Source organism: Zeugodacus cucurbitae, chromosome 3 (assembly GCF_028554725.1).
Source record: "Zeugodacus cucurbitae isolate PBARC_wt_2022May chromosome 3, idZeuCucr1.2, whole genome shotgun sequence".
Lineage (NCBI taxonomy): Eukaryota > Metazoa > Arthropoda > Insecta > Diptera > Tephritidae > Zeugodacus > Zeugodacus cucurbitae.
The window spans coordinates 15,621,509-15,635,119 of NC_071668.1; the positions used below are offsets into that span (position 1 = coordinate 15,621,509).

The 13,611-nt window shown below is 41.8% G+C and overlaps 2 protein-coding genes across 2 annotated transcripts in view; both read right to left on the reverse strand.

Annotated features, from left to right (window-relative positions):
• Window positions 1-298: 298 nt before the first annotated feature.
• Window positions 299-3,186, reverse strand: LOC105218370 (elongation factor G, mitochondrial). Its single transcript, XM_011193912.3, has 5 exons — window positions 3,012-3,186; window positions 2,143-2,898; window positions 1,440-2,082; window positions 760-1,381; window positions 299-692 (listed from the first exon to the last, which is right to left on the reverse strand). The coding sequence occupies exons 1-5, from the start codon at window positions 3,081-3,083 to the stop codon at window positions 551-553; spliced, it is 2,235 nt and encodes a 744-aa protein (XP_011192214.2). The 5' UTR covers window positions 3,084-3,186; the 3' UTR covers window positions 299-550.
• Window positions 3,187-6,273: 3,087 nt separating this feature from the next.
• LOC105218371 (proto-oncogene tyrosine-protein kinase receptor Ret) overlaps window positions 6,274-13,611 on the reverse strand; it is a 45,692-nt gene continuing 38,354 nt past the window's right edge. The window contains exons 4-10 of the mRNA XM_054227304.1: window positions 10,062-10,227; window positions 9,905-10,002; window positions 9,464-9,846; window positions 7,907-9,161; window positions 7,692-7,832; window positions 7,433-7,623; window positions 6,274-7,363 (exon numbers count right to left, since the gene is read on the reverse strand). Coding sequence (XP_054083279.1) covers window positions 6,649-7,363; window positions 7,433-7,623; window positions 7,692-7,832; window positions 7,907-9,161; window positions 9,464-9,846; window positions 9,905-10,002; window positions 10,062-10,227 — 2,949 coding nt within the window. The 3' untranslated portion in view covers window positions 6,274-6,648. The remainder of the gene's footprint in view (window positions 7,364-7,432; window positions 7,624-7,691; window positions 7,833-7,906; window positions 9,162-9,463; window positions 9,847-9,904; window positions 10,003-10,061; window positions 10,228-13,611) is intronic.

Sequence of the window (13,611 nt, forward strand, 5' to 3'; positions counted from 1 at the left end):
ATTGGTAACTCTTCATTGATTTCGATTAAATATAGTTAATATAGTCAACGAAAATTAAATATGTCGAATTTTAATGCAAAAATTAATATGCCAAGATACTTTTTGTTGGCAACCCTAAATGCATTTGTGAACATCAAGCTGTCAGTGACATATTTTTGATCAAGTATTCGGTTTTTCAATATGTAGCCTCTGAACTAAATAAAATATTTATAACATTTACAATATATTTGAAAATAGTCACTAAAAAATACAACAAAAACCTCTAAAATATGAGCTTTAAAATAAAATAGCAACAAAATTTTCTCAGTGTTTTTCAGCCACACATCCATGGCTTACTGTTGTCACTTTTTATTATCTGTATCACAGTTGTATAAAAATTAACATTTCGTCTATATATTTTAAATAATGATTTAAACAAAAAAACCTAATTAGACAATGATCGTTCAAACTGTGTAGTTGACACAGTAGTAACTATTACGGCACAAATAGCTATATGCTCTTACAAATTACTTTTAATTTAATTAATATTTAAATTACACCAATGAAGCTCTTAGTTCTTCTTTTTCTTCTTGTCCTGTCCTAAACCTTGTGATTCTTGATATTGACGCACCAATTGTTCTTGCACATCTGGTAGACATGGCGAATAACGCGAGTATTCCATGGTGAACTCGCCTTTGCCTTGTGTACTCGAACTGTACATTAATGAATACAAAATTTATTAAAGTTATCGTTTCAAAATTAAAATTTCAAACATCTTACCGCAATTCACCAGCATAACCGAACATATCGTTTAGTGGTACCTCCGCGTATACGGTAAACCAACCCTCAGCACCATCAGTACCCGTAATAATACCATGACGTTTGCTCAATTGTCCCATGACCGCACCTTGGAACTCCTCTGGTGCTGTCACCTCCACCATCATAATGGGTTCTAAAATTTGCCATGCGCCACTTTGGAAGACATCTTTTACAGCACCATGCGCCGCCAACATGAATGCCAATTCACTTGAATCCACTATGTGATGACCACCATCTTGCAGACGGAAACGTATGCCCGACAATTTGTGTCCCGAGAGCATACCACGTTCGGCCATTTCACGGAAACCCTTCTCAACACCAGGCACAAATTGTTTGGGTACATTTGTACCCATAGTGTCATCAATGAATTCAAGCACCGTATTTTGATCGGCAGGCAATGGTTCCATAACGCCAATGATACGCGCATATTGTCCAGAACCGCCAGATTGTTTCTTGTGTAGATAGTCGAATTCGCAGGCGTTCACAAGTGTTTCACGGAATGCGACCTTTGGCTTGCCCAGTGTTACGGGACAACCGTATTCACGTTCCATACGTTGAGCGTAAATTTCCAAATGTAATTCGCCTACGTGTGGCATATATATTAATATAGATACTTTTGGCTGCAAAAATTATGCACTCACCCATTCCCGATACGAGTGTTTCTTTCACATCGGGGTCATAGAAAAAGTGGAATGTCGGATCCTCTTTTGTGAAACGCGCCACAGCCTTAGCGAAATTATCGCGATCTTTGGCATTATTCGGCTTGATAGCCATGGATACAACCGGTTCGGGCACAAAAATTGACTCCATGGAAATGTTACCTTTAGGATCGGTGGTAAATGTGTCACCAGAAGCGCAATCTACACCAAATAGCGCAAAAATGTCACCAGCATAAACTTCATTCACATCCTCCATATTATTCGAGTGTAAACGCACCAAACGTGCTACACGCACTTTCTTATTGGTACGTGCATTGTAGATGTTATCACCCTTTTGCAGTTTGCCTTGGTAGCAACGCAAATAGGTTAGTTGACCGAAACGACCAGCTTCCAATTTAAATGCCAAACTGATGAACGGATCTTTGCCATCGCGTGCGGGATTGAGTATGACTTTCTCGGGTTCTTCGCCTTCTTTCTCAATGAAAGCAACATTTTCAACTTCACCAGGGTTGGGGAGGTAATCGAGCACACCATCTAGCAAGGGTTGCACACCTTTGTTTTTCAATGCAGTGCCCACCATAACAGGCGTGAATGTACGTTTAATGCACGTACGGCGTATAGCGCTCTAGAAAAGTAAATATATTTTACTCAACAACACACAAATCATAAATGTAAGACTACGCACCTTTATATCCGCCTCAGTTGGTGTTTTTTCCTCCAGAAATAGTTCACCTAGTGTTTCGTCTACATTCGAAAGATGTTCGATAAGCTCTTGTCGCCGATCCACCGATTCTGCACGCATATCTTGCGGTATCTCATCATAACGCAGCTCCATACCGTGTGTGCCTTCAAAGTAGATAGCTTTCTCAGTTACCAAATCGATGATACCCTTGCAGTTGCTTTCCACACCGATTGGCAACTGTATGAAAGCGGCATTATGATTCATTTTTGAACGCATATGCGATAGCACACGATATGGGTTAGCACCCGTACGATCCAATTTGTTAATGAAAGCCAAGCACGGCACATTGTAACGCTTCATTTGTCTATTCACAGTCAAAGTTTGACTCTGCACACCACCCACAGCGCATAGCACCAGCACAGCACCGTCCAAAACACGTAATGCACGTTCCACTTCCACTGTGAAATCCACGTGACCGGGTGTATCAATGATATTGATGTTGTAATCTTTCCATATTGTGTAAGTGGCTGCCGATTGTATAGTTATACCACGTTGACGCTCCAATTCCATAGAGTCCATAGTAGCACCAACATTGTCCTTGCCGCGCACCTCATGCATCTGTGCAATGCGACCGGTGTAGAAGAGTATACGTTCGGTAAGCGTAGTTTTACCGCTGTCTATGTGTGCCGAAATACCAATATTACGTATTCTCTCAATCGCTTTGTGTTCAGCATATTTCAGATGCGTACAATAGCCAACCTGTAATTTTTCATTGAAAAGCAAATTAATTAATATTGATAACATAAAAAATTACATAACCTAGTGTTGGGTTTGTTGTATGATTTTTTGATAGTATTTTACTATTTACTCACCTGTTGCAATGTTTTAAGTGCACCAAAGCGTTTAGGCAAGTTTGAGGTAATGATACGCGTTAAAATAGTCATTTTAACTAATTTTTATTAGACTTTTTATGTTGTTGTCTATTGTTGGTTGCCGCTCCTGGTATCAGCCAAGTACGAAAAGAACCTTTTCATACATGCTTTGCTAACAGCTGTCTGATTGGGGGTTGAAATAAAAAATTAAAAATATTTGGAGAGATATTAAGAACACAGGGTGGTTATGGTGAATTGGAATTATAGAATAGTTGAAAAAGCCAAATATTTCATTATTAAAATATTTTAAAATCTTAAAATTATTAAAATATTTTAAAATCTTAAAATTATTAAAATATTATTAAAAAACTCAAATTATTAAAATATTATTAAAATTATTAAATTAAAACGGGACTAATGGTTAATTGAAAAAAATGTTATTCGGTTTACCCTTCATTATTTATTTACAAAAAAGTTTGATTTAGGTTGGTCCAAATAATTATCAGTACCCCTTTAATTTCAATAATTATGATTTTTATACCCTTGCAACAAAGTTGCTAAGAGAGTACTATATCTAGTTCACACAACGGTTGTTTGTGAGTTCTAAAACTTAACGAGTTAGTTATAGAGTTATATATATCAAAGCGATCAGCGAAAGCGACTATGTCTATGTCGTCGAATAACACATACAGCTCATCGTTCCATCGTCTGCGGTATTCGCCGTTGCCAATTCTTAAGGGACCATAAATCTTCCGCAAAACCTTTCTCTCGAAAACTCCTAGTGCCTGTTAATGCTGGTTCCCAGGTAGACGAAATTATCTACAACTTCAAAGTTATGACTGTCAACAGTGACGTGGGAGCCAAGACGCGAATGCGCTGACTATTTGTTTGACGACAGGAGATATTTCGTCTTGTCCTCGTTCATCACCAGACCCATACGCTTCGCTTCCTTATCCAGTCTGGAAAAAGCAGAACTAACGGCGCGGGTGTTGTTTCCAATGATATCGATATCATCGGCGTACGCCCGTAGCTGTACACTCTTATAGAAGATTGTACCTTCTCTATTTAGCTCTGCAGCTCTTATAATTTTTTCCAGCATCAAGTTAAAGAAGTCGCACGATAGTGAGTCACCTTGTCTGAAACCTCGTCTGGTATCGAACGGCTCGGAGAGGTCCTTCCCGATCCTGACGAAGCTTTTGGTGTTGCTCAACGTCAGCTTACACAGCCGTATTAGTTTTGCGGGGATACTAAATTCAGACATCGCGGCATAAAGGCAGCTCCTTTTCGTGCTGTCGAAAGCAGCTTTAAAGTCGACAAAGAGATGGTGTGTGTCGATCCTATTTTCACTGGTCTTCACCAAAATTTGGCGCATGGTGAATATCTGGTCAGTTGTTGATTTTCCAGGTCTAAAGCCACACTGATAAGGTCCAATCAGTTTGTTGACGGTGGGCTTTAGTCTTTCACACAATACGCTCGACAGAACCTTATACGTGATGTTGAGGAGGCTTATCCCACGGTAAATGGCGCAAATTGTGGGGTCTCCCTTTTTGTGTATTGGGCAGAGTACACTGAGATTCCAATCGTCAGGCATGCTTTCTTCCGACCATATTCTGCAAAGAAGCTGATGCAAGCACCTTATCAGCTCTTCGCCGCCGTATTTGAATAGCTCGGCCGGTAATCCATCGGCCCCCGCCGCCTTATTGTTCTTCAAGCGGGTAATTGCTATTCGAATTTCTTCACGGTCGGGCAATGGAACATCTGGTGTTGTACTTTCACTGCCATTCAGCAGGCTGGAGAAGTGTTCCCTCCACAAACTCAGTATACTCTGGTCATCAATAACTAGATCACCTCTGGGGGTCCTACAGGAGTGTGCTCCGATCTTGAAACCTTCAGTTAGTCGCCGGATCTTTTCGTAAAATTTTCGAGCATTACCCCTTTCGGCCAGCTTGTCAAGCTCTTCATACTCACGCATTTCGGCCTCTTTCTTTTTTTGTCTTCAAATGCGTCTCGCTTCCCTCTTCAGCTCTCGGTATCTTTCCCATCCCGCTCGTGTTGCGGTCGATCGCAACATTGCGAGGTAGGCAGTCCGTTTTCTCTCCACTGCGAGACGACAATCCTCATCATACCAGCTGTTTTTTTGACTTTTCCGAAAACCAATGGTTTCGGTTGCAGCTGTACGTAAGGAATAAAAACTGGGCAGTAAAAATTAGTGTTGCTTTTGAAAAACGGATCCTTGCCACGCCCACACAATGACTAAAACCGAAAACCTAAAATGTGTCAAAACTAATCCATGAATAAAGCAATGAAGGTAAAATTTGGTAAGGAAGGACATATTTTGATTTATTTTTAAGTGGCAGTGGCCCCGTCCCCATATAGGTTTTTTGTACATGGCACGGATGGGCGAAGAGTTTAAAATGGCTTTAGTAACTTGTGTTTTATTCTTTCTACATATGTAGATATACGGACTTTGTATATTGAAACGTACTAGATAGGTCCTTCACATTTTAAGATACCCGAATAGATGAATACTTTCAGAGCTTGGCTATTTGAGTCCATTTGGTAGATCCCACTCTTCAGAACTATTTCTGGGTTATCCTTGCTCAGGTATTTTATCTAATATTTATATCGTTAAGCGAGATATGCATTTTCAACCAGACTTTGGCCTTCATTTCACTATCTATTTCTACTTTTGCGGTCATAACATAATTCAGTCGAACATAACTTAACTTTTTAATAAAATATTGAATTTAATTTTATTTCTCATATCTTTATTTTATCTTATATAACTTTTATTTTAATGTAGGTACAATAGGAAAGCTTAATCAATAAAAATAGGGCATATAAATCATGACTTGCCGGACTTTCGTTTTTTGCGTAAAAATCCCGCTATATATTTTTTATATAATTTTTTGTGCTTAACGATAGGAATGTTTAATAAGTTTTAGTAGATATTTGTATGTAATTATATTTATAATTCATACTTTATAATAAATAATTTAATACATACAGCTAGTATAAATATTTAATTATACTATATTATAAAAAGTTGCAAATAATCATTTATTTGTGCAATAATTTACAATAGTTAAAAAAATTATTATTTTTAGCTAAAGTTTAATAAAAAAATAAATATATTTAAAAAAAATTATTTATATATTTAAACAAAAATATTTATATATTAAAAAAAATTATATACAAATTTAAAAAAAATATTTGTATAATAAAAAAAATATTTTTATATTTTTTTTAAATTTTTTTGGCATTTACGCTTAAAATTGCTAGAAATTATTTAAAAAAATATATTTAAATTTTACTACCAGAGTATTCTCTTTGGCAACTAATACGGCCAAACCTAATTTAAAGTCATTATAAATACACACACACACATACACACTTAAACATTTATACATCGAGATTTCTTATAAAAAATTAGCCTCTCCACCTCTAACACCTCCAAATTCCTTAAACACAAATAATTTAACTAATTTTATAAATTCATGAACTAAAACTAATCAACAATTTACTTTACATACACATATACATTATTAGATGCTATAAGTAAACAAATTTCTAAATAAAAAACCGTCCCTGTACCCCTCAAGCCTTACAAATACACATCTAGTACTCTTGTATAGTCTTAAACCGCGCCCAAATCTTGTTCCTTCAAATTCAGTAGACTAGAAAATCGAAATGAGATTGTTTTCGAGAGATGTTTCTCAAATTCATCACTATCCAAGTTATCGGGTATGAATGTCTTGTTTGTCATATCCACGTAAGAGCGTCCACGTTTCACTGGCACCGAATAGTGTGCCGCCAATGCATTGTTGCCATCACCATCTACATCGCCACCACCACCACCACCGGCTCTGCTGCCATTTTGACTATTCGACGTGATGCTGGCATTACACACCGATTTACGTATATTTAAGGGGAAACGTAAATCATTTTCATAACGTAAGGTCTGCTCAGTGGTGGCCGCCTCGATAAGTGGACGTGGCACGTCATAGCCGGGCGGTGGTGGTGGTTGTTGAAATTCCATGCTGAAATTTGTCGAGAATTCGCGGCTACTCGGGCATTCTTGTGTGTCATAGCAAATTTTCGGTGTCTGCCAGAGATGATCCAACGACTCGGGTTCGCCCAGCTGCTGTTCGAGGCATGCAGTTAAATCCGGTTGTGATGTGCCGGTCAGTTTGGCCTCATCGATGCAATACATGGGATTCGAAATAGCGCTCGATTCCATTTCGATATATTTGGCATTATTGCCGAGTAACTTTTCGAATTGTGAGGCCAGATATTTAAAGGACGGACGCGAGTTCGGATCGTCGATCCAACATGTGCGCACAATGGAGTAACTGTGTGTTTGGGAGTATAGAAAGATTTAATAAATTTCAGTTTTATTTAATTCTGCTGTTTCTACTCACATTTCTTCCGAACAATTTTCCGGCTTCTCCATACGATAGCCAGTTTTCAATAAATGATAGAGATTCTGTGGTGGTATGCCAGGATATGGTGATGCGCCCAACGTAATCAATTCCCAACAGAGCACTCCAAAAGCCCACACATCTGATTTGGTCGTGTAGACATGATCGGCCAAAGACTCGGGTGCCATCCACTTTTGAAGGGAAATATAAGTGTTATTTATTAGCTATTGTTTTTAATTGCTCATACTACATAAATTACCTTCACGGGCACCCGATCACGCGAACGCTTCAAATACGCATCGTCCTCGTAGACATCACGTGTCAGTCCGAAATCGGATACTTTGCAGATTTTCCCGTCGGCCAGTAAGACATTGCGGGCAGCTAAGTCACGATGTACCAGCTAGAAGTAAGGAAAGTCGAGATTCGTATTTGTTCGTCATTTTTTAGTTTAAATATCATATCTCTATTCCTTACCTTAATCTCCGTCAAGTACGCCATACCCTTGCAAATCTGCCAGGCAAACGATAAGATATTCTTCACAGTTATCGGTTCTACACCGTCTGTGAAATCCACACCCGCACACTCGATCTTCCGACTCAAACGTAAATAACTGCGCAACGAGCCATATTTCGCGTACTCAATAATAATCATCGGCGTATCGCCTTTCGTGCAAGCGCCGAGCAACTTAATCACATTTGGATGTGAGACTTCCTGTAGCAATTGGAATTCCGAAAGCAATGCCATATATTCGACCGAATTGGCGCCGTTCTTAAGCATCTTCACGGCCACCGTAGTTACACCGGGTATGTCAGCAATATTGGATGCATAAGCCTTAACCACTTTGCCGAACTCACCCTCACCGAGTACCACGTCCAGCTGTAGCTTTCCGCGTTCGAACTCCCATTTGGAGTCGGCTGTATCGAATTTAGCCAAACCGCATTCCAACTGCATTAACGGTACATCGCCGTTACGTATATCACAATCACCTGATGGCTTTTGCGAGAGCGCTTCCTTGCCACGCGTGCGACGCTTAAGACTTCGTTGTGAAGCAATTAAACAGATAATCAAGACGATCAGTATAATTGGACATGTGATGGCGAGTAGAATGCACGATCTGCCGCATGTAAAGCCTGCCACATGTATGCTCATAGCATCCTGCTCGATGGTTCCACCATTTAGATTATTGTGTGCTGTCTGCGTGACATCCAAACCACCAAATTTAGTAAATTTATTGACATCCACCGACTTGGTTTCGTTCTTCCGTTTGCGCTTCGGACGTGGCTCTTCATCGTCGAGTGGCGCACATAAGCATTTGCCGTTATCCTCGCAGGTGCAAGTGCCCGAAGCGGAATAGATGCCGCGTTTATTATTATTCGATGTGTGTGGACCCATAATTTTACCGGCGCCCACGCAGTCCTGTGGACAAATGAATGTATTCAGTTCTTCTAATGGATCGCAAATATTGTCCGGACAGTATGTGGCGTCGGGCACACAGGATGCGTAATTGCGTCCGAAGAAACCCGCATTGGAACCGCGCCATATACAGGCGCCACCATTTGTGCCGAGTCCACAAAATTTCGTACATTGTTTTGGGTATTTAATTTGTGCGCAAGTTTGACTGCGTGATTTGGTCTTATGTTCGCAGGTTGCATTGTTGGCCTGACCGTCGACGAGATGCACATTGACGACGAACGAACGTTGGTAGGCGTCGTGCCATGTGATGTTAAGGCTGCGAGGGAAATAGCATGTGAATTAATTTTATAGTTCAAGAGAAGGGAGATGGGTTTAAATAGTCTTAATCCTCCCTAATTAAGTCCTACATTCCACTTTTAATTGAAGAATCTCGAGGTTAGACTCAGTTAGAACTCTACTACTTCTACTTACTTCCTACGCTCAACTATTAATTGAAGAGTTTCGAGTTTAGACTCATAGTTAGAGCTCAGTTTTCAGAAAGGAGGACCAACTTAAATGCTGGTTTAAGTGATCTTAGAAGAAGTTGGGATACATATTAAGATCCAACCTAATACTCACAAGTAAACTGTCTCTGGTGATTGCTCCAATGCCGTGGTATCCTTCACATAGACGATTCCCGCTGACGATGTTATGCCAAAAGCACCACTACGATCTTCAGCGATAGTGAAACGCACCTCTGACATTTCCATCAAGCTCTGATAGTTTTCTGGTTGTGCTACACGACTATATGCCATGGCTGTGCGATGAATGGAGACGTCCTTGGGATATGTGCTTAATATACTCTGGGCCAAGAAACCTACATCTCCACTAGTTAATATCTCATCTGCCGTGTTGGTCAGACGTCGGCTCATGCCGCGTTGTTGACGCAACTCCAAGACGCGCGGACGATCAGCCTCGTGTATCTTATTGGGATCGGTGCGTAGGCAGATGTTTGCTTTGGCCTGTGGGAATGTCTCAGTTAACCTTTATATTTAAAATCAAAATCAACGAACAACTTACTGTTTTTATTGTATTCGTATTGACAGTACTGTCGCTTGCCACTAAACTGAAGCAATACGATGATTGACTTAGAATGCCATTGCGCGCAAATAAAATCTCTGAAAAAGTTAAGAAGGGAACTTGCAATTGTATTCAAGTTTATCTCATCAGTACTTACGACAACTGAATATGGACTTCCTTTTTCCAGTATGATCCGCTTCGTAGGCGGTGCAATCGGGGCGCACCAATTCGCTGGTATCATTAAAAATCTGATAAGTCAAATGTGTATTGGATGTAAGCGAATCCTTGTCCGTGAATATAATCTTATTGCCAATGGGATCGTCCTGAAAAGAGTGGGATTTTTATCAAAGGGCTTAGTTTTACGAACCCAAGTTGCCAAAGCTGTTTGGAGGAAGGCGAAGAGGAATCATCCAAGTACTTCCTCCTTCAATCTCCAGCATTCGCCAGACTTAGGTTAAAGCACCTCGGTAGACATATCTTCGGCGAACCCAGTGAAGTGACTGAAATCGACATTAGCCGACTTAAGAACTTTATCACAGAGTCTAAGCGCTTTGTCGCATTATAAAGGTCTCAGAGATCCGGATGTCACAATGAACAGTCGAATCTGTCTAAGTGAGGTACTCTGCAGCTGCGGAGATCTACCCTTTAACCTAACCTAACCGAGTATTACTGCTATTGTACTAAAGAACATGTTTTAGAGATGAATTTCTAAGAGATTCATCATTTCATTATTGGCCAGGAATTGGACTGTTCTAACACACATTTTAATTGAGCTTCAGATACATCGTATACACTCTGATATTTCGGACCATCGTATCCGTTTAGCGATTGTTGCAACCGAACTCAGAATTATTCTTCTTCTTCTTCTTAACTGGCGTAGAAACCGCTTACGCGGTTATAGCCGAGTCCACAACAGTGCGCCACGCATCTCTCCTTTTGGCGGTTTGGCGCCAATTGGTAATACCAAGTGAAGACAGGTCCTTCTCCACCTGGTCCTTCCACCGGAGTGGAGGTCTCCCTCTTCCTCGGCTTCCACCAGCGGGTACTGCATCGAAAACTTTCAGAGCTGGGGCACTTTCATCCATTCGAACAACATGACCCAGCCAGCGTAGCCGCTGTCTTTTTATTCGCTGGACTATGTCTATGTCGTCGAACAACACATACAGCTCATCATTCCATCTTCTGCGGTATTCGCCGTTGCCAATGTTTAAGGGACCGTAAATCTTCCGCAAAACCTTTCTCTCGAAAACTCCTAGTGCCGTCTCATCGGATGTTGACACCGTCCACGCTTCTGCACCATAAAGTAGGACGGGAATGATGAGGGACTTGTAGAGTTTAGTTTTTGTTCGTCGAGAGAGGACTTTACTTTTCAATTGCCTACTCAGTCCATAGTAGCACCTGTTGGCAAGAGTGATTCTGCGTTGGATTTCAAGGCTGACATTATTATCGGTGTTAATGTTGGTTCCTAGGTATACGAAATTATCTACAACTTCAAAGTTATGACTGTCAACAGTGACGTGGGAGCCAAGACGCGAATGCGCTGACTGTTTGTTTGATGACAGGAGATATTTCGTCTTGTCCTCGTTCACCACCAGACCCATTCGCTTCGCTTCCTTATCCAGGCGGGAAAAAGCAGAACTAACGGCGCGGGTGTTGTTTCCGATGATATCAATATCATCGGCGTACGCCAGGAGCTGTACACTCTTGTAGAAGATTGTACCTTCTCTATTTAGCTCTGCAGCTCTTATAATTTTCTCCAGCATCAAGTTAAAGAAGTCGCACGATAGCGAGTCACCTTGTCTGAAACCTCGTTTGGTATCGAACGGCTCGGAGAGGTCCTTCCCGATCCTGACGGAGCTTTTGGTGTTGCTCAACGTCAACTTACACAGCCGTATTAGTTTTGCGGGGATACCAAATTCAGACATCGCGGCATAAAGGCAGCTCCTTTTCGTGCTGTCGAAAGCAGCTTTAAAGTCGACAAATAGATGGTGTGTGTCGATCCTTTTTTCACGGGTCTTCTCCAAGATTTGGCGCATGGTGAATATCTGGTCAGTTGTTGATTTTCCAGGTCTAAAGCCACACTGATAAGGTCCAATCAGTTTGTTGACGGTGGGCTTTAGTCTTTCACACAGTACGCTCGATAGAACCTTATAAGCCATGTTAAGGAGGCTTATCCCACGATAGTTGGCGCAGATTGTGGGGTCTCCCTTTTTGTGGATTGGGCAGAGTACACTGAGATTCCAATCGTCGGGCATGCTTTCTTCCGACCATATTTCGCAAAGAAGCTGATGCATGCACCTTATCAGCTCTTCGCCGCCGTATTTGAATAGCTCGGCCGGTAATCCATCGGCCCCCGCCGCCTTGTTGTTCTTCAAGCGGGTAATTGCTATTCTAATTTCTTCACGGTCGGGCAATGGAACATCTGTTCCATCGTCGTCGATTGGGGAATCGGGTTCGCCATCTCCTGGTGTTGTACTTTCACTGCCATTCAGCAGGCTGGAGAAGTGTTCCCTCCACAAACACAGTATACTCTGGTCATCAACCACTAGATCACCGCTGGGGGTCCTACAGGAGTGTGCTCCGGTCTTGAAACCTTCAGTTAGTCGCCGGATCTTTTCGTAAAATTTTCGAGCATTACCCCTGTCGGCCAGCTTGTCAAGCTCGTCATACTCACGCATTTCTGCCTCTTTCTTTCTTTTTCTGCAAATGCGTCTCGCTTCCCTCTTCAGCTCTCGGTATCTTTCCCATCCCGCTCGTGTTGCGGTCGATCGCAACATTGCGAGGTAGGCAGTCTGTTTTCTCTCCACTGCGAGACGACAATCCTCATCATACCAGCTGTTTTTTTGGCTTTTCCGAAAGCCAATGGTTTCGGTTGCAGCTGTACGTAAGGAGTTTGATATGCCGTCCCACAGCTCCCTTATACCGAGATGCTGATGAGTGCTCTCAGAGAGCAGGAGTGCAAGTCGAGTAGAAAATCGTTCGGCTGTCGGTTGTGATTGCAGCTTGTCGATGTCGAACCTTCCTTGTGTTTGTTGACGTGTGCGCTTTTCTACACAGAGGCGGGTGCGTATCTTAGCTGCTACAAGATAGTGGTCCGAGTCGATGTTGGGACCACGAAGCGTACGCACATCAAAAACACTGGAGACATGTCGTCCATCTATCACAACATGATCGATCTGGTTGCGAGTGATTCGATCCGGGGACAGCCAAGTAGCTTGATGGATTTTCTTATGCTGGAATCTAGTGCTACAGATGACCATATTTCGGGCCCCGGCGAAGTCGATCAGCCTCAGACCGTTTGGTGATGTTTCGTCATGGAGGCTGAATTTTCCGACTGTTGTGCCAAAGACACCTTCTTTACCCACCCTAGCGTTGAAATCGCCAAGCACGATTTTGACATCGTGGCGGGGGCAGCGCTCATAGGTACGTTCTAGGCGCTCATAGAAGGTATCTTTGGTCACATCGTCCTTCTCTTCCGTCGGGGCGTGGGCGCAAATCAGCGATATGTTGAAGAACCTCGCTTTGATGCGGATTGTGGCTAGACGTTCATCCACCGGAGTGAATGCCAGGACTCGACGACGGAGTCTCTCTCCCACCACGAATCCCACACCGAATTTGCGCTCCTTTATATGGCCGCTGTAGTAGATGTCACAAGGACCCACCTTCTTCCGTCCTTGTCCCGTCCATCGCATTTCCTGGATTGCGGT